Source organism: Streptopelia decaocto, assembly GCF_964273445.1.
Source record: "Streptopelia decaocto genome assembly, chromosome: 8".
In the NCBI taxonomy this organism is placed as follows: domain Eukaryota; kingdom Metazoa; phylum Chordata; class Aves; order Columbiformes; family Columbidae; genus Streptopelia; species Streptopelia decaocto.
In genome coordinates this window covers 1,609,479-1,628,612 of record NC_138662.1, presented here as the reverse complement: position 1 = coordinate 1,628,612, position 19,134 = coordinate 1,609,479, and the positions used below count along the sequence as shown (strand labels likewise).

General features: G+C 41.6%; 1 protein-coding gene across 3 annotated transcripts in view; it reads right to left on the bottom strand.

Annotated features, from left to right (window-relative positions):
• Nucleotides 1-3,106: 3,106 nt before the first annotated feature.
• The window catches only part of HDAC11 (histone deacetylase 11), a 50,810-nt gene continuing 34,782 nt past the window's right edge, over nt 3,107-19,134 (bottom strand). For 2 of the 3 annotated variants that reach the window (XM_082059899.1, XM_082059897.1), the window contains 6 exons: nt 18,134-18,176; nt 16,915-16,991; nt 14,679-14,741; nt 12,702-12,798; nt 8,737-8,915; nt 3,107-5,074 (listed from right to left, as the gene is read on the bottom strand). In XM_082059899.1, the coding sequence (XP_081916025.1) occupies nt 4,832-5,074; nt 8,737-8,915; nt 12,702-12,798; nt 14,679-14,741; nt 16,915-16,991; nt 18,134-18,176 (702 nt within the window). In that variant the 3' untranslated portion in view covers nt 3,107-4,831. The remainder of the gene's footprint in view (nt 5,075-8,736; nt 8,916-12,701; nt 12,799-14,678; nt 14,742-16,914; nt 16,992-18,133; nt 18,177-19,134) is intronic. The other variant, XM_082059898.1, reaches the window with a different exon arrangement.

Here is a 19,134-nt window from a genome sequence, read left to right as displayed (position 1 = left end):
ACTTCAGCTAATTATCTGTAATGTTACTTTTGAAGGAAGAAATGGAAGCATGCCATGGCTCCGCAGACCACTGTACTGGCAAAAGGCAACACTGCAGGACCGGTAACTTGAGCTGTGCCTAATGTTACTGGCAGTCTTGTCAGACTTTTTGTACTTAATTCATCTCCAAGCAGAAGTTTAAGCTCGGGTAGGCTGCAGGGAGGGAGCTCGGCACTGCACCAGGCTGCTAAGTCAGAGCCCCGGCCCCACCACAATCACTTCCCATGCCCAGTCAATCTTTTCAACCAAAATGGCAATTTTGTCTTTCCACAGTATTCTGAATTTAGTTCCAGGAAGCAGCGCTATGTGCAGCACACGCACTCATGCACATTCCGAGGCTGCAGGAAAGCAGGGCAGGTGTTACCGGCTGCATCCCCAGGCCCGTCCCCAGCTCAGTGCTGTCCTTGCGTTGAGTCGCGCACGGAGCAAAACAAACCTCTGTTCTCACTGCCGCCGTCAGCCTAGGAGAGAACCACTCCATGAGCTACTCCTTCATACAGCTCTCCAAACATCACCTGTGCTTGTAAGAAATTAGTTCTGTTCACCTGCACTAAAAAGTGACTGGCTGTAACAAAACGGCTTGCATAAAGAAGGGAAAATTAAATGAGCAGTGGATGGGAAATTAAGAGATTACCAAATGTGTCAGGATCAATGAAAGACTAAAAACCTCAAAAAAATCACACCTATTTCAAGTCCACCCTAAAGGGCCATTTAATAATTTGGAAGCTCGCCTCTAGAAGGGTTGGGGAACACACAACCTGCGCTAAACTGAAGGCAAGTTCAGGACACAGCATCCCTCGGGATTAAGCCCTTTAGTATCACTTGTGATATGTTCCGTCTTTAGAATCAGCCAGGGGCTAGAATGAAGATCATCTTCCATTGAGCAAAGATAGCAGGTGAATTTTCTTCTTCACCAAGGGATTGCAGTTTTCCTGGAAGAAGAATGTTGTCCATTATTCAAAAGCTGACACAGCATCAAGATCCCAGACCCTGCAGCATTCAGAACACAGTGGGATCATTCAGCTCCTGGCAGCACAGCGCAAGCAAAATCTACAGCCAATATTATGAACTTCAGAACTTGATTTCTCAGAGAGCATTCTCCCCATATAAGACACAACTGTACAGCACAGCTTGTAAAGTACAAGAAATTCCTGAGCGTCACTTCAAAGACCACAAATAACAGGCGGCCAGCGCTGAAAATAACTGTGGGATGGGTGGGCGCAGGAGGCATTTCTCAAATTTTTCCTTGGATTCATGATAGAAGTCTGGGACTTGACAAAGCAGGGACAGGGAACTGCTGGAGAGAGTCCAGCGCAGCCACCAAGATGCTGCAGGGAGTGGAGCATCTCCCGTGTGAGGAAAGGCTGAGGGAGCTGGGGCTCTGGAGCTGGACAAGAGGAGACTGAGGGGGGACTCATTCCTGGGGATCAATATGGAAAGGGGGAGTGTCAGGAGGATGGAGCCAGGCTCTTCTGGTGACAACCAGGGACAGGACAAGGGGCAATGGGTGCAAACTGGAACACAGGAGGTTCCACTTAAAGATGAGAAGAAACTTGTTCCTGGTGAGGGTGGCAGAGCCTGGCCCAGGCTGCCCAGGGAGGTTGTGGAGTCTCCTTCTGTGCAGACATTCCAACCCGCCTGGACACCTTCCTGTGTAACCTCATCTGGGTGTTCCTGCTCCATGGGGGGATTGCACTGGATGAGCTTTCCAGGTCCTTTCCAATCCCTGACATTCTGGGATTCTGTTAAAGTCAAACAAACAAGTCACACCTTCAGTGTGAGACAGACTGATATTATCACGTAAAGCTAAATTTTAGTGAGGGTAAGAACATGACCATGGTACCCAGCGCGTGTAACGCCAGGTCCTGTCCCGGTATCTGCTGCAGCTTCATATGCCAACCTGTAGAGCAAACAGAGAAAAACAACTCTTCCACTTGTTTTTTCAATAAATCTCACACATGGATGACAAGCCAGAAATGCATGTTCGTACATTAACTATAAGCTATTGAACAATCTTCACTAGTTCGTTCTTAAGTAATTTGACTCAAAACTAATGTCCTGTTACGAAAGACAAAGCCTACTAGGTCTTTCTTCAAGGTAGGTTTTTGGTTGGAAGTTACAATATCAGTTCTGAGATGCTCCTTCCTATTATTGGAGAATTTTACAACTGCAACTAAAAAAAAAAAACAAACAACCCAACACACACGTCAAAAAACTCCACAATTTTTCCCCATAAAATGCATGACTACATGGCCTTCTTCTGGCAGACTTACCTAGGCCTTTGTGTTATGTAGGAGTTTGTCAAAGATATAAATTGTGATGGTTGTAGGTCAAAGCACGGTTTCCATGATGAAGTTTTTGGTAAACTTTGCCTAATGATGACAGTATATTAACTATGAATCATATAATATCAGTGGTGTAAATTCAACTTAGAAACCATTTCACCACTTCTTTTTGAAAAAGAGTACATGTTTACCTTGGACTAGTTTCTTAATGTGTAAAAATTCATCTTTTGGTTTCAGCAACCAAGTCAAATATCACGCTAAATTAAATTTTTTGAAAGATATGCAGAGTTCTCTGTTTGCCAATTCTAACTTCACAATAAGCACTGAAAACGCAGTCAACACGCCCATTGCTTAACGACGGCAAATTTTACAGATGAGACTGAAAGCGACTGGCAGGCTCTTCTGCAAACATTCTTTTCTCTCTGAAAAGACATTGATTTATAAAAGACCTCTAACAAATTATTGCGGCCTTAACAGAAGCTTAGTTTAGTTTAATACCTGTAACAATAAAATACGAGTTACGTCCCCTTATGTATATTGTGAAGTTGGAATTAGAAAGTGATTTTAATCCCTTACAATGACATCTTAATAAGTATTTGGATGCAAAACTTCCAAGCTCACTGTAAGAGGCCAAGACATGAACTCTCAGAGAAGCCACTTGCTGTTGACAAACCTTGTACTGTTCAGAGTTTTGGTTACATCTTCTTGTCTTCCCAATAAACTGTTCCATTCCAAGCATTTGACAGGCAAGACAGATGAAGTGAAAAGTCAGTCAGTGTTGTTCAACGTCATTTTAATTTCCACCGAGATAAAATAACAAAAACATGTTAACACAAACAGAAAATGTCTTGGAAAAGATGATAAGGTATTATAACAGTTTGAGTTTGTAGAAATTTAAGTTATAATTTTGTAAAAATTATACGAAAGAACAACATCTTTCAGTAACATCAGACAGTATAGAAAAAATAAATCAACATCAGTTGTACTCTGATGATCCTTCTAGTAAGAAATTTAAAAGTGCCTTTTAATAACAGTGTTGCAACTCAAAATTAGTGCAATATGTCAAATCTGTTTATAGCAGATATTTATAGCAATTGTGCAAGTTCTTACAATTAACAAACCTCAATCAATCTAAAAATTAAGACTAGGTGAGGTAAGTACTCTAATTAGAATTAAACATCCCTTAAATAGCTTATGCACCAATTCTACACGGAAAATACTGGTGTTCCTACATAGAAGGGCTCCAGCCTAAACACAACATCAAACTTGTACTACAGGTCAGTGAATACTTGGAAGTTAAAGCTCTTGCAAAATATACAGTTTAGTACATTTACGACCCAACGCTGCAAACAGTTCCTAAAGCAAAATACACCAACTGAAATAAAACCTGGCTTTACAGTTAGTGCACCCAATTTGCTTTTGAATATGTTATTTTGTTCCCAAATCCTCCTAGAAGCTCCCAGATGCTTGCACATTAACTTCATGTAGAAAGTTCACTGTATTTTTATCTGTAAATGTGAACAATTTGCTTACCAACTATGACTGCAACTATGAGTACCATTACTCTTCCAGCAAGTCAAAAACACAGCACTAGTTGGGGGGAAAAAAAAAAATCAAAATTTCACTGTTTCATACATGACAAGCTGGCAATAATAAGCTACCTTGTATTTCTAGATCATATTTTCCGCAAGAATTCTCAAAACTCTAAAATTAGCTTTCCATTTCATTGTAGTTTCTTTGCTCTGTGATTTACGATGCATAGTAACTATTGCCTTTTATTTGCAGGCCTCATTTTAAAAGAGGCAAAAACTAGACTGGTAATGCTGAGCCCTTAATGGCTCATTAGCATTTGGCGCCAAAGGCATTTCATATTTTATTTCTCAAGGTGTTTATAAGTAGGATTTAAGTCACTATCAACAACAGGAATAAAATACAAATTAATGAACTTTCGTTCTAATAAGCTAAGGCTTAAAAGCCTACCGACTGTTTTTTATAGTATTGCACTTTGCTTTAGTATTAAACTGACAGTTCAAGCCTGCACAGAACTCGTTTTATAACAATATTTCAATAGAAAAAGCAATAAATAAAAAGCAGTATCTTAAAAAAAAGAAGTGCCAGTAGGTTCAGTCCATACATTTCCCACCACAGTCCGAACTGCATCACCTCAAGTAGGCCTGGGACAGTCTTTGGATACCAACTGCATAATTCTTTCAACATAAGAGACTACCCATAACATGAAGAGAAGCAATTAATGCTTTTTACAGTAATATTATAGTGTGAAAGACAGTACCCTGGAGTTTATGTCTCCATTAGCTTGAAAGGATTTGTTGCCTTAGCTCAAGACAGCTCCAGAAGTTAGACACCATTACTCTGTGACTGCATATTATCTCTACGGTGTTATTTTACAGGCAAGCTGAGTGTTCTTAAAACATTTTATTAACCCTGATAATGACGTGGAGACTCCCGGCTCCTAAACCGGAGGCTGTTTCCTACAATTCAGGAACTTGTCATTGCAGTGACAAGTTGCTGAAGTCTTGAGCCGAGTCTCTAATCATCTGTTCTACCTTGGGATTCCCAGCTCCGCTGGCCGCCAGCTCCTTGTCAATGAGCCCCAGGCTGTGCAGATTGAGGATGGAGTCGGCGATAATCCGCGCCGTCCTCTTCTGGTAGCCGCCCGACGTCACCATCAGGATGGGGATTCTGCGCCTCCTGGCAGCCTTGAACACGACTTCATCTCGCTTCACAATTCCCTGCAGGTTCGCAACAGTTACAAAGGAAAAAAGATACCAATGCGATATTTTAGTTGTAGCCTATGGCTTATGGATTTATAGTATTGGATGCCTGAGAAGCAATTAAGCCCTATGTTTTACAATATGAATAAATAAATGCATTTAAAGGTCCCGTTAGCAGCTTTACATGCATAAATCAGTTTAAAAAAAGAAAGGAAAAAATCAAAAATCCTTGAGTTGGTTTCAGAGGACACAACAGATAAAAGTCTTCACTGTAAGTTCATAGAAGAATTCCTGCTCAAAGGCCATAAAGCCTAAACTGAGAACAAAACTTAGAAATGTCCACCCTGTTTCCAGGGCAGGAATTGAGCTCAAAGGTTGCCTGGATTCAAAGCGCTTTGTCTTGTGCTCAACTTGCAGAGAATCCTCTGACAAGAGTTTAGCAAGTTGACCAAAATTTCACAAACCTACAGAAGAACCAGAAATCCAAATCAGATTTTACACGTTTGCAATTGCTAGCTGAATTTTAGCTTGTATTAAAGGAACTGGAAGCTCATTACTAAAAGAATCCATGACTGAAGAGCGAGTTGAGGAATTTAAGTAATGGTAAACCCACAGAAAGGAAAACAAATTCTAAAAAACCTCTTACTAATAGAGAAAGGTATAGAAAACAAAATAACAAAGACTGCTGTGCTGTCATTGACCCAAACAACAGAAGACTTGCAGTCTCAAATAAGTACACATGGGGGGAAAAGAGAATTGAGAAACAAGTGCAAACAGAATTAAAATCTACTTTTGGGGAAAAATGAAAAGTAGAGAGTTCCAGAGGTACATAGGAAGCATAAATGATCCATTGCAAGTCCACAAAAGAAGACTAACAATACAATACACAACAGCTTACAATGGACAGCTGAAAATTTAACTGCAAAGGCTGGAGAAGGGGAAAGGATTAAAATGCAATCAGATACAAAAAATTTAGGAAGCAGCAACAAAAGTGTTACAACAAAATGAATATGCACTACTCAGACTGCTGAGAGGAAGACTGTAAATACATCATTAAAAAAAAATTAGACCACAAACAAATGGTAAAGGGAAGTCATACAATTCAAATGTAGCTGAACAAACACTCTGTAAAACCATAGAACAGTAATGGGTTTTGTACAGTTTGACACAGCCCTATAAAAGAAGAATGGGAGTGAGGAATAATAACTGAAAAATAAGAAAAAGGCAACTGCAGAATTCAATCAGGAACAGCTCCTTAAAGGATATAAGAGAAGAAGAGATGTGCATCCCTGGGGAACCAGCACCACATCCCGAGCCGGGTGGTCACCGGAACCCACGGGCCCCATCCCACTCCAGCATCTCCAGCTGGGAGAACCCACGGAACACGCAGGGGCTTCTTCCAGCAGTTGTGTCACCAGGACAGAAAATGCATGAAATGACAACGACAGCCTGGTACAGTGCCCACTTACAAACAAAGATGAGAGGGACTTACCTGCTACACCCCAAGTTTTCCTTCTGTAGCCTCAAGCACCAAGAAACTATCACTCATAGCACTCTGAGGAGGCATAATTTTGAGTAGAAGGAGGACTGTAGCAAGATATTAAAATATGAATGACATCTACAACTGTAGGACTGAAGACTGGACTAATGAACCTTGATGAGATTAATTATCCAGTTCGTGTATGTCCAGCAGCCTGGGATTTCAGGCTAGTGGAGCGTGCCCTTCACACCTTGTCCAACAAGATCAGACAGGCAAGAAACCCTGCCTTCATTTCACAAACCAAAGGCCTGAGCTACAGAAACCTTTTCTCCATCAGGCACCGGAGGCCCTGGCTACACAGAGGGACGCCATTCTGCCTTTCATCTCTACTTGTGACCAGAAGAATCATTTCACCTTTCCCCACCCCTACACTTTGTCTCTTTCCCGACCCAGCACCCAGCAAGCTGTAGCAACTCCTTTTTCAGGCAATTAACATTGCTCCTTCTCAAACAGCAGAAAGAATTTTGAGAAGGCACATCTTAAAGTATTCTCTGCCTACCACCAGCTTCCACTTCACAGAATCCCAGAATGTGAGGGGTTGGAAGGGCCTTGGAAAGCTCATCCAGTGCAATCCCCCCATGGAGCAGGAACACCCAGATGAGGTTACACAGGAAGGTGTCCAGGCGGGTTGGAATGTCTGCACAGAAGGAGACTCCACAACCTCCCTGGGCAGCCTGGGCCAGGCTCTGCCACCCTCACCAGTGGAACCTCCTGTGTTCCAGTTTGCACCCATTGCCCCTTGTCCTGTCACTGGTTGTCACCAGAAGAGCCTGGCTCCATCCTCCTGACGCTCCCCCTTTCCATATTGATCCCCAGGAATGAGTCCCCCCTCAGTCTCCTCTTGTCCAGCTCCAGAGCCCCAGCTCCCTCAGCCTTTCCTCACATGGGAGATGCTCCATTCCCTTCAGCATCTTGGTGGCTGCGCTGGACTCTCTCCAGCAGTTCCCTGTCCTGCTGGAACTGAGGGGCCACAACTGGACACAATATTCCAGGTGTGGTTTCCCCAGGGCAGAGTAGAGGGGCAGGAGAACCTCTCTGACCTACTGACCACAACCCTTCTCTGCCCCACCAATGAGATCTTACACATCAGGTCATACCCTCTCCAAGGTCAAACCCAACCGAGTCCAACCACTCCAGCTTTTCTTTTCTCCTTAGAGACTTTTCCACAGCCATGGAAACAGAACCTGGAGACTCAGAGCGGGTCCCAGGTCATCCCACCTCGGTGCATCGAGGACTCTGCAGGCAGGGAGCAATGGAGCAGCTGCTCAGTGATAGAGATTATAAGAATAAGGAAATACAGAAGAAAGCCAAGCAAACCCAGCAAGGAACCAGAGCTCTGTGCCAAAGGAAGCATTTGAGAAGTAAAGTACTGCAAGACAGAATGAAAAGTGAACAGATCAAGCGCTGGCTCAATTAGAAGGGAATCCGAGAGCTCACAAATCAGGAAAGTACTTTTCTATATTGAACTGGTGGACACTAAAAGAACCAAATGTGAAAACCGGAGAGAGACAGAAGTGTGGAGCTGTCAAAGAAGTAATCGCTACAAAAAGAATAATATATGAGATCTGTAGGTCTTTGTTCATTTTGAGAAAAGCAGAGTTGTTCTATCTGGAAGGTGAAGACTTCCATGAAGCTATACAGAATGAATCAAAATTTAAATCTGATACCAAACTGAGGAGAAGGGAAACTGAACTGAAAAAGGGTAATGATAAAAATTCTGTTTCTTTGCTAAGACTACATGGACAGGCTGCACTAAATTGCTACAACTGGAAGATACCAGAAGAGCAGCTTAAAACAGCTGGGAGTGCTACAGAGATAATTACATGTAACACACATACTGGAGAAATACATCACAAAATGTGGTAGGTGAGAGTAGAAGAAACAAAAACACTGGAACAGGCACCTGAAGAACAAAAGTATTTAGTCAGGAAGAGACAACAACAACAAAAAAATGCTGAAAGAGCAACAAAGCTGTACCTGTATGTGTCTGTAACAGGAAAACGCTCCCGGTTAAAGTACGGTCCTTACCTTCACCTAACAACGGGCACATCACCCTTCAGCACCTGCTGAGGAGTCAAAGTCTGTTGGTAAATGATATCTGATATCATAAATATCCAATATCATAAATAATGATACAAACCTGAGGCGAAACAGCCAGTCCTCCCAGCGGGTCACCGTCCAGAATGTCAGTCCCAGCGTTATAAACAATGATATCAGGCTTTAATTCATTTAACGCTCCTTCCACGTGAGTATGTACCTTCTGAAGATATTCCGTGTCCTCTGTACCCCACTCCAATTCCACCTTGCGTTTAATGGCACCTAAAAGAGTCTTGACGTTATTCAATAAACAAAGTATTGCTTTGAAAGAAAATGCAAGGCTTGGCTAAGCAGGAGAAAAAGATAATATTTCTGGAAGTTTTGTAAATACATTACATTTGCACAGAACCTTGAAGAAAATTGTTCAACTACTTGTTTTCTAAGCAAATGTAAGCACAGTGACCTTGAGAAAATTCCACTGAAGAGAGAATATTAGATGCAGGGTAAAAAAAGATTATAGATATAGATATATATATATCTATCTATATCTATATCTGAGACAAAAAGTAGAAAATGTTATTGAAAAGCAGCTGATCTACATGTCCCAGAATGTCAGGGATTGGAAGGGACCTGGAAAGCTCATCCAGTGCAATCCCCCCATGGAGCAGGAACCAGTTACCAAACAGCAAAGAAACCATAAAGAAAATCACTAACTGAAAAGTAACCTAACTAAAGCATAAGGGAAAGAAAACACTGAATTGCTATTGCACAAGGAACAGCTGGGGGAAAACACAAGGTAAATATCACTGAGAAATTATTAAGATGTTTTATTTTTATCACAACACTCAGAACTTAACAGCAAGGGATCATGAATTTATGTGAACTGCTTTATGAATGTATAATATAACAGGATTCAGCTTTGCCCCAAGCATTTTTAATTTCATGTTCTTACCCTGTAATCCTACCAGAAGAACAAATATCTACTCTTAATTTAAATCCAATTCTTTCTAATGCTTCTAATAAAGAAGGGTTGAGAAAGTAGAGGAAAGAAACCCAAGGCCTGGCTTTGTGTGCTTTTACGGAGTTCCACCTAACTCTGAGTCTGAATTAATCACATCTATGTCAGAGGTGTTTCAAGGTACAGTTTCCACCTCACCACACCCTGCACCTTGAATTCACTGACTTGGAGTCTTAAGTGTGAGCTCAGCAGCCACCAAGTGTGCCCAAATGCATTCAACACAGGATGAGACTTATTTATTCTCCTGATTGCTGGGTAGGGTTTTTTTCTGCTTTCCATCCTTGTTGAACATTGGTCAAGCATTCTTTTTCTTTCCTTTATTTGATAGCATGGACAATAGTTTCAAGATTTGTTTCTTTGTGATATTTTTCCTGAATTTTCTCATTGCTAGAGATGTTCATGTGAGTCTGCACAGCTGTGCTCTGGAGAGCAGCACTTAGAGCCCTCCAGGGTGACCAACGCAGAGCTGGGGAGGAGGAGGTGAATACAATGTATGGGGAACAAATAAGTCTTGTTCTGATGAAACCATTAAGAAATTGAGACAAGTGAATAAGATCCCACACCTCTGCAGGTCTCTTGTCTTCAACAAAACACAGAATCAGTGATTAGTTACCACCCAGATCAGGGACTGCTGATGGACATGGTGGATCCGCAGGCCAGAATGAACACAGCTTTTGCATCTAACAGCTTTTGTCCATCTCTTGCTAATTAGTGAATGTACTTCTACAGCTTTGAACCCTGTAAAATGACACTTGGACCAACAGCAATGCTTTTTGAAGGCATTGAGAACTTTTGAGTTCCAGCTGTCAACTTCTTACATTCACTCCTCAGTGAACTGGTCCTTTCCCCCATTTATTTTCTTCCTCTTCCTAAACTCCTGTGTCATTCCAAACTACTTCCCCTTAGGGTCTCACAGTTGAGCATTAGGCAACATCAGCTACATTGGGTTTGGTTTTTTTTCTCCCCGCGCCCCCCCCCCCCCCCCCCCAGTGAAGTACATGGGGCAAAAAGAAAAGTACATAAGAGACTCCTGTAATAAAACGTGAAGAAAATGAGCACAAAGCACAGGGAGCCAACGATGAGTTAGGGCTCAGCCTAAGGATTCAGACTCTCAGGTTCAAGCCTCCCTTCACGAGATGCCCTTTTTGGTCTCACCTTCCTCTGCTCACCCAGCACGAGTTTAGAGTATTTAGCTGCTGAACTCCTGTTCAGACACGTTATGCAAACTACAAGGACAACATATTCACCCGCCTTGGGCCGCACGTTTCTGCCCCTCGAGCTTCATCTGCAGAACGGGACCGGCAGCATCGCCAGCTCCGCAGGGGAGGGGCGAGCTCAGGGCTTCACACTTGTCAACAGGGGCTTACTCTGGTTTGGTCCTAATCCATCTGTTCAAAATGTTGCCATTTGACATAAAAACCAACGAATGCTTTTCTTAGGGTAAAAAAATAATTTGCTGGAAATTTGTCTGCTTACAGACACAGTTTGCTTGAAAAGGTCATTTTTTAGTTTAATACCTTGAAATACATACACTAAAATTTTCCAAGTCTTTACTAGCTAAAAAACACAAGTCCAATGCACTGCAGCTAATTCTTGCCAAAAATCCAAATTAAGTATGCTTTTCAGAATGACAGCGTCACTGAAGAAATCCAACAGTAGAAGAACATCTCCCCCAACAGACTATGATTCAGTTACAAATTAAGCCTGTAATAAAGGACAGTGTAACAGAATCAAAGATCAAATCAACCTCGGGTATTTGCATTCCGATTTAACCATTATTGAAACCCCACTAATTCGGTGTGACAGGTCACCAGGCGCGATAGGCACATCACAATAGAGAACAACAACAAGAACCAAGCACCAGCTCTTCACATTCGCATCACTTCCTTTTGCTTCCCACCTTGGTTGGCATTCAGATGCACCTTGTTCTCTGGATGCTTACAAAACAAGCTCTACTGGAAAGACAACACCTAAATATGTCATAATTTATAACTTTCAGAAGAACACGAAACCTTTTTATACAGTAATAGCTAATCCCTAGCGAATTCTTATTTATAAATATAGTATAAGGGGAAAATTAAGTTTTAACAGTCATCTTCAAATCAAAAGGATTATTTAACTCACTATTTGAAGCACAGCAGGAACTTTTGAATGGACTGCTAACAAAGTCCATGGAATACCTACACCTCGCATTCCAGAAATGAGGGAAAACGCTACAGTGCCAACACTATTGTGGTGTATCACAGTGATCATTGAAAAGTGTATGTTGTCCTGGTTTTGTTAAAAAACAAGTTTCTCTTTTAGTGAATTTGCCTGTCAGCTAAAGCTTCATATTAGCTGCATTTTCCTGGAGAACCAGACACATGTTTTGGTGAACATAGCAACGGAACGGGAAGTTATTGATAAGTGTGGATGGACATCTCGCGAGAGGGGCAACGAGAAACAGGTGACCAAAAACTGACCAACTGCGTATAACATCCCATTCACATGAATACTTCATATAAAAGTGGGAGATCACGAGGATCTCGTCCCTTTTCTCTTTTGCTTATGGCGACATTAGGAGAGGACCTTGCGAGTCGTCCCTGCGAACTGAGGCCAGTGAGAGACTGAATCCAGCTCCGGTTGGCTGCAGAGTCCAGTCCAGGCCTTCGGGTGCCGGCTCCGCAGTTGCTGAGACTTTCAAGATTGGTTTTGTATATTTTGTATTATTTTCTCTATTTTATCAGTAGCATTAGTAAAACATGTTTAACTTTTCCAACTCTCTTCTCCCTGTCCTTCTTTCCCTCCCGATCGCCTGTGCTGAGTGGGAAGGGGGAGAGGAGAGGAGAGGAGGTTAACAATACATCTGCCAGGGTTTGATTGTCACCCCACAATCAAAACCCTCAACATATGTTCAATGTGAAATTCAAAAAAAAAAAAGGCAAACAAACACAAAACACACAACAAACTACTTAACATTGTTGCAAGGAAGCTTATTAGTCAATGAAGAAGTTACTTAACAACACAGTACGTCTTTTACACTTCGGAATATGAATTTCAATTGTACTTACGTTTAGCAAATCCATCCCCTGGATAAATATATCTATTGTACACATCCATAATATATACCCGATGATCATCCATAAAGTCCCTCTCATGGCCATTTCCCTGAAGGAAATTTACAGTTAGCTATTCCTACCATACTAACACAGAATTAAGTAATCTGCAAATTCTAGAGTAATTAAGACTACAAAGACCTAATATTTAAAACTCCTGAGTCATTGTCTTATAGTGTTGAAGGTTACTTTGAGGTGTGGAGTTTGGGGGCTTTGAAGACTGCAAGAATTATCAAGATCAGCCGCCTTCTATCTCTGTGAAGGTAATTATCATGGATATCGCCATGCATATATGAAAAATACACAAAAATTAGAAGCTAATTGTCTTCAGCAACATTGCAAAAGCAGCTGTGACCACCAAAGATTCCTCATCTGCCAAGCATGGGAAAAGACGACACTTTCAAACACTGCAGGAATACTCATCTTCTTATAGAAGGATTAATAAATAAACAAAGCAGACTATAGCTCCTCTGATAATTCAAGCCTCGGTGAGAAGCAATCCCTGTTAAAATTACAAATGGTAAAGACCTAACAGTTTAACCTATTGTTTAACAACAGGAACTCCCTACAAAAAGATTGTACTGGGTGTAAAAACAGACACTCAAGAGCAAACTCAGATTCTAAATATCATATTTCCCTCTCCCCCATTTCTCATTTTAAATAGTATTCTTTCAGTTCTCATTTTGACTTTTTTCCATTAGTATAAAGATCATCTTTTCACGGCAAGCACTAAGATAATTTTGTTGAAACCAGTGTATCATCCAGGACCCCAATCTAAGTTCATTTACACTACATTTCCACAGATATATCTTCTGTTATTCAGTTATATACTTTATGTTCATTTTGCAACTCTTCCCGAACAGGCAGATAAAATATATTCCTGCTACAGCTTCCCCTGCTGGAAACAAAGAAAGAACCGCTGGGCTAAAGCCAGTCAATGTGTGTGAAAAATGGCAACTTCCACCTATTTCTTTAGCACCTTTGGTCCACAAATAAGAAGTTCACGAACAGAAATCAAGAAATATGAGAGTCCCTGGGTGAAGCATTTTCTTATGGAAGGTGAAACGCGCCAGCGCACCAAGAATTGGAACATGCACAAGATGGGAATATCTGCACACCTGGAAAGCAAAATCCAGTCCAAGAAGTTTCTAAAAAAGCAAAACAAAAAAACACCCTAAAAAGCAAAAAAAAAAACCCCAAACAACATATATATAATTCCACATGCTGACAGAGATGGCTGAAGAGAATCACAACCACAAAACATCTTTCTATTGCCATGAATAACAACACTGAGTAAGCAACTGTAGGATGCCTTCACTTGCAGATAAGAGAACTGACAGAGGATGGAAAGCTTGCAGCCATTAGGCTTCCTCACTGCCACGCAGCTACTTAAAAAAGGTTTATTTTTACATAATAAAGTATCTTCAATGCTTCAGACTGGACATCATTTTGGTGCATTAACTGCTTTTCTAAAAACACAATTTCCCTCCTTTCAGGATTTATTTTGGAAATCCTCCCAAAGATGAGATTTGTTCTCAGTACCCACAGTAAATCCCTTGACCGGGGCAGAGGGACGTGTTTGTCACACTACAAGCCCCAGGCCAGGCTTTCCAAACACCGCAAAGATCACTGAACTAAGTGTAATTCTGCTTTAGAGACTCTTCTGGAGACTGTTCTGCCTCAGGTCAGTATGCAACTCAACAAGATTTTCAGGTCTAGCCACATGATGGAGCTGCAACTCAGTTCAATTTTACTAAACTGGCTTAAGAGCCTTTTGGGCCATAAAATAATTAAACAACTAAAGTGTTCACAGTTTCCTTCATCTATGATTAACTCTGTATTCTGCAAGTTGAGAGTTTATACTACTATTAGAAAAAACGGTATTTATTACACATTTGTATCTGCAGCACTGAATACAGGTAAGCTACTCACCTGATGAGCATCCAGATCAATAATTGCGGCTTTAGACACGCCTTGTACTCTTTCAAATAAGAACTGGATATATAAGCAAAGAAAAAGGTGGGAGAAAGTTATGAGGTTAGGTGACAGATTAAACTGAAGGCTTGAAGCTTACGCAGTATATTACTGTTCTGATTTGAATGTTATGTGTGTCTATTCATTTCATTCACCAAATAAACGGCTAAATGCTTCTAACAGATTTAATTACAAAAGCTCTAGTTACTTCACATAAAAATATAATGTTGGTATCCAATAAAAACCCTATATGTTTCCACCAGATGAGACATACATAGCACAGTCACCTGTGCAGGTGTCTGCTGACCTGTAGAGAAAGTTCACAGAATCCCAGTATGTCAGGGGTTGGAAGGGCCCTGGAAAGCTCATCCAGTGCAATCCCCCCATGGAGCAGGAACACCCAGATGAGGTTACACAGGAAGGTGTCCAGGAGAGTTGGAATGTCTGCACAGAAGGAGACTCCACAACCCCCCTGGGCAGCCTGGGCCAGGCTCTGCCACCCTCACCCCCAACAAGTTTCTTCTCATCTTTCAGTGGAACCTCCTGTGTTCCAGTTTGCACCCATCGCCCCTTGTTCTATCACTGGTTGTCACCAAGAAGAGCCTGGCTCCATCCTCCTGACACTCCCCCTTTCCATATTGATCCCCAGGAATGAGTCCCCCCTCAGTGTCCTCTTGTCCAGCTCCAGAGCCCCAGCTCCCTCAGCCTTTCCTCACACGGGAGATGCTCCACTCCCTTCAGCATCTTGGTGGCTGCGCTGGACTCTCTCCAGCAGTTCCCCGTCCTGCTGGAACTGAGGGGCCACAACTGGACGCAATATTCCAGGTGTGGTCTTAAGTTGATGGTGAGAGGGAAGAAGGAGACTTCTGCTCATCTCCTCTTTCTCCCACAAGGTACCAGACACAGGACCAGGGATGTGTCACTGAACAGCATCCCACACTAACTTATAAAGTAGATTCCACAAATGAGGGGTGAGCCCAATGGAACCAAATAATGCGCAGTAAACCCTGTAGTAAGAGCAGCTCCACCCAGGTGTAGCTGATGCATCCTCGTGTCCTGCACCAGCCTGTAAAGCTGATGGTGACCTTTTTGCTGCCAGAGGCTGGAGCAGAACAAATCACAGTGCGGAGGAAGCAACAGTCACAACTGGGCATTGGAACGGGGCAAAGTGAGAGCTGCCCAGGCCCCAAAACACCGGAGCCAACTGCGTGAGACACAAACAGGCACAAGTGAGAAACAGCCAGTGACAGCATCCAGCTGCACCGGCACCACATCCAGCCTTTAGGAAAAGCTGCAGCAGGGACTGCTGGCGTCAAAGCCACTTTTAATAATGGAATCCATTTCTTACTCCACTTCTGTGAAGGGAACAAAAAAAAAAAAAAAAAAAAAAAATCTAATTCTTTGACTCCTAACTCTGACAAGTTACTGTCTTTAATACAGATATCGTAAACCCCAAAGATTTTGTACAAACTCGCTATAATTTCTCAATCTGTCTTTTAATGATAGGGAAAATAGAACACTGTGGATTACTTTGCTGCAAATTACCATGTACTGAAATTAGCATGTTATGTCATACAGTGTGCTGCAATCATTAGAGCTTTTTAATGTTTGATTATTACTGATACTTTATAAATATTCTAGTATACAAATACACCACAGTACATTTGATAAAAATAAGCCCTAATTGCAGAAGACTCTTGGTTCAGCCTTTCAACAGCTGAATACCAAATGTATTCATTCACATTCAGTGATCATTTAGGAGACATTCACATTTTTATTCATGAATTTGAACCACTCTGAGCACTGCCTAGTGCAGCCTGTCTTGATTGTAACCACTGAAAACTAACGGGGAATGTTCAGGTTCGACTGCAAGGCTATAGGGTAATTATCACTGAGGAGACTAAAAGGTGGTTTGATTTGGAGTGGGTTTTCTCAAAAAAAATCCCCACAACATTATTAATGCAATTGTAGTGGTTCATATTTACATTCGTAATTCTGACCCCTGCGACTCTGCCCTTCCACTTAATACTGCACATGCATTATGTCTGCAGCATCACGTACCACACTGTTTTCCTATCCCCACCCATCTATAGATGGCTTCATTTTCTACTAGTAAGATGCAAATTAGTTTTTATGAATTTATGTGGATTTTTTTTTCATCTGCACAAAGCACTGCTTAAATAACACCTCTTACCTTTATAGCCAGGGTGATATCGGCGTACGCACAGAATCCTCCACCTTTGTCACTTGAGCAGTGATGAAAACCACCCCCTAAATAAAAATGTTGAAGTGAAAAGTGTGATACTAAGGAACACAGATCGTCTTTGAAAGACATAGTGTTCATGTACATGTCAGGAACATCTTTTTCTTTAGCAAATACCCCGCGTAGAGCTGTTGAACCTTTACCAGCAACCTGGGGCTTCTGTACAGACCTTACGTGTGGCACAGGACCTGCAGCTGCCCACGTCCAAGGGAACTGTCCCTTCCAAGAGCTGAGACACGCACATCTCTAACACCTGCTGCTCCACGACAAAGCATCGCTGGGAAAGTTCAGCTCCCCCATGTATGTCTGAGCTGAATAATTAACATTACAGGGCAGGCAAAAAGGACCTGTACAAAGTTCTTTTCTATGCTGAGCACCAGGTTAGAAAAAACCACCCCAAACTATGACCATGGTGTTATCAGTATTTGCACATACTCGTGTCCTTTGCAGACACTTAGACCAGAAGAAACTTTGAACAAGTTGACTTAGTAGATCAGTAAATATAACAGGCTTTTGGGGTTGTTTTTCACGTCTATTTAATTTTTAATATTGGACAGTCACTTTGTACAAGATGTGTCTAAAATAATGGAAAAATCCCAGAACTGATGAGCTCTATGAAAATGACAAGGCAAGTATTACATGGCATAAAATATCGCTTCAATAGTTTACTGGGTCTGTGTTGCTATTTGCTATGAGCAGGACAGCAGATTTATATTCACTATATTCTTCAGAATTCATTCAAGTCTTTTCCAGGAAAAACTGCATAGCCAAAAATAGACAGTAACTGGTACAGCCCTGCTCTCCAGCATAGCAACCAATTCCTTCATCTGGTATAATTTATATATTAGCTGATGAGATCTACAAAAATTATAATTTCATGAAAACAAATATTTTATTGAAATAGCTACATCTATTGATATCATATCTGTATCATGTTATCTTTTTTATTTCAAAAACCATTGAATTATAAAACTGCAATATGGGTGATAGTGAATGAGAAAACAAATCTAGTATTCTTTCCTTTTTTTTTCCTTTAGGGTTGTTTTTGGTCAAACACAATACAGTGACTATTATTACAAACAGAACACACATCATGCTAAATGAAACTGAGGATATTTTAAACACACCATCTAACGCACTATGTACTTACCCACGTTGATGGCCCAGCCTCTATCAACAGCAAGTTTTCCTGCCTTAAGAAAATGACAGTGAGAACTTCCCAAAGGAACAAACCAACCATTCAGCCCTGTCGCTTCCACCCCAAGCGCAACTCCTGCCGTCCCAACGCACCCACTGGACTCTGGAATATTTTACCACCACAGCTCATTCTGAATCAAATCTCTGAATACAAACCAGACAAAACTATCCTCAGTGTAATTAGTTAAAAAAAAAAAAAAACAAACAATTGATCTGTCATCTTTATTTCATTTTCTGGCTGTTGGACAGATCTAAAACTGTGCTTTGCAGAGATGAACACCCAGCCCCAGCTGACAAAGGGAAAGGGAAGGTACAAGTGTTGGTCAGAGCGATGAATTAGTAACAAACTGCTTTCTGCTCATGTAAGAATAGGAGTAACATAAGCTCAAAATCCTGAAAATACAAGTTAACATAGTTTTGGCTGGGACTGGGGACAGAAAAATGCTACAGTATGAAGTGTCCCGTGACTTGTTTTTTTTGAATGACACAGCATGTATAGTATAGGATTTCCCCTCATATACAGAAAACCTGTGCCTGTATCTCTCCTTTGAACTCAAATGACAGTCACAGAAGGGAAAGTATCGACAGAGAAGAGATAAACAAGGCTTGAATTATGATATTTTAATTGGAAAACCTGACTTATCCTGGCCAGGAAGAGTCAAGCAAGTGTTTAGCTGCAGTATTCCTTAAGTGTCACATTAAAAAAAAGACACCACCAGCTATAATGGGAGAAATAAAAAAGGATAAAGAGAGATTATTCTTTTTCATAATCACAGAAAGAACGTATTACGCCAGGTCCTGCCCTTTGGCCACAACAACCCCCTGCAGCGCTCCGGGCTGGGCACAGAGTGGCTGGAGAGCAGCCAGGCAGAAAGGGACCTGGGGGACTAATGGACAGGAAGCTCAACAGGAGCCACCAGTGTGCCCAGGTGGCCAAGAAGGCCAATGGTGTCC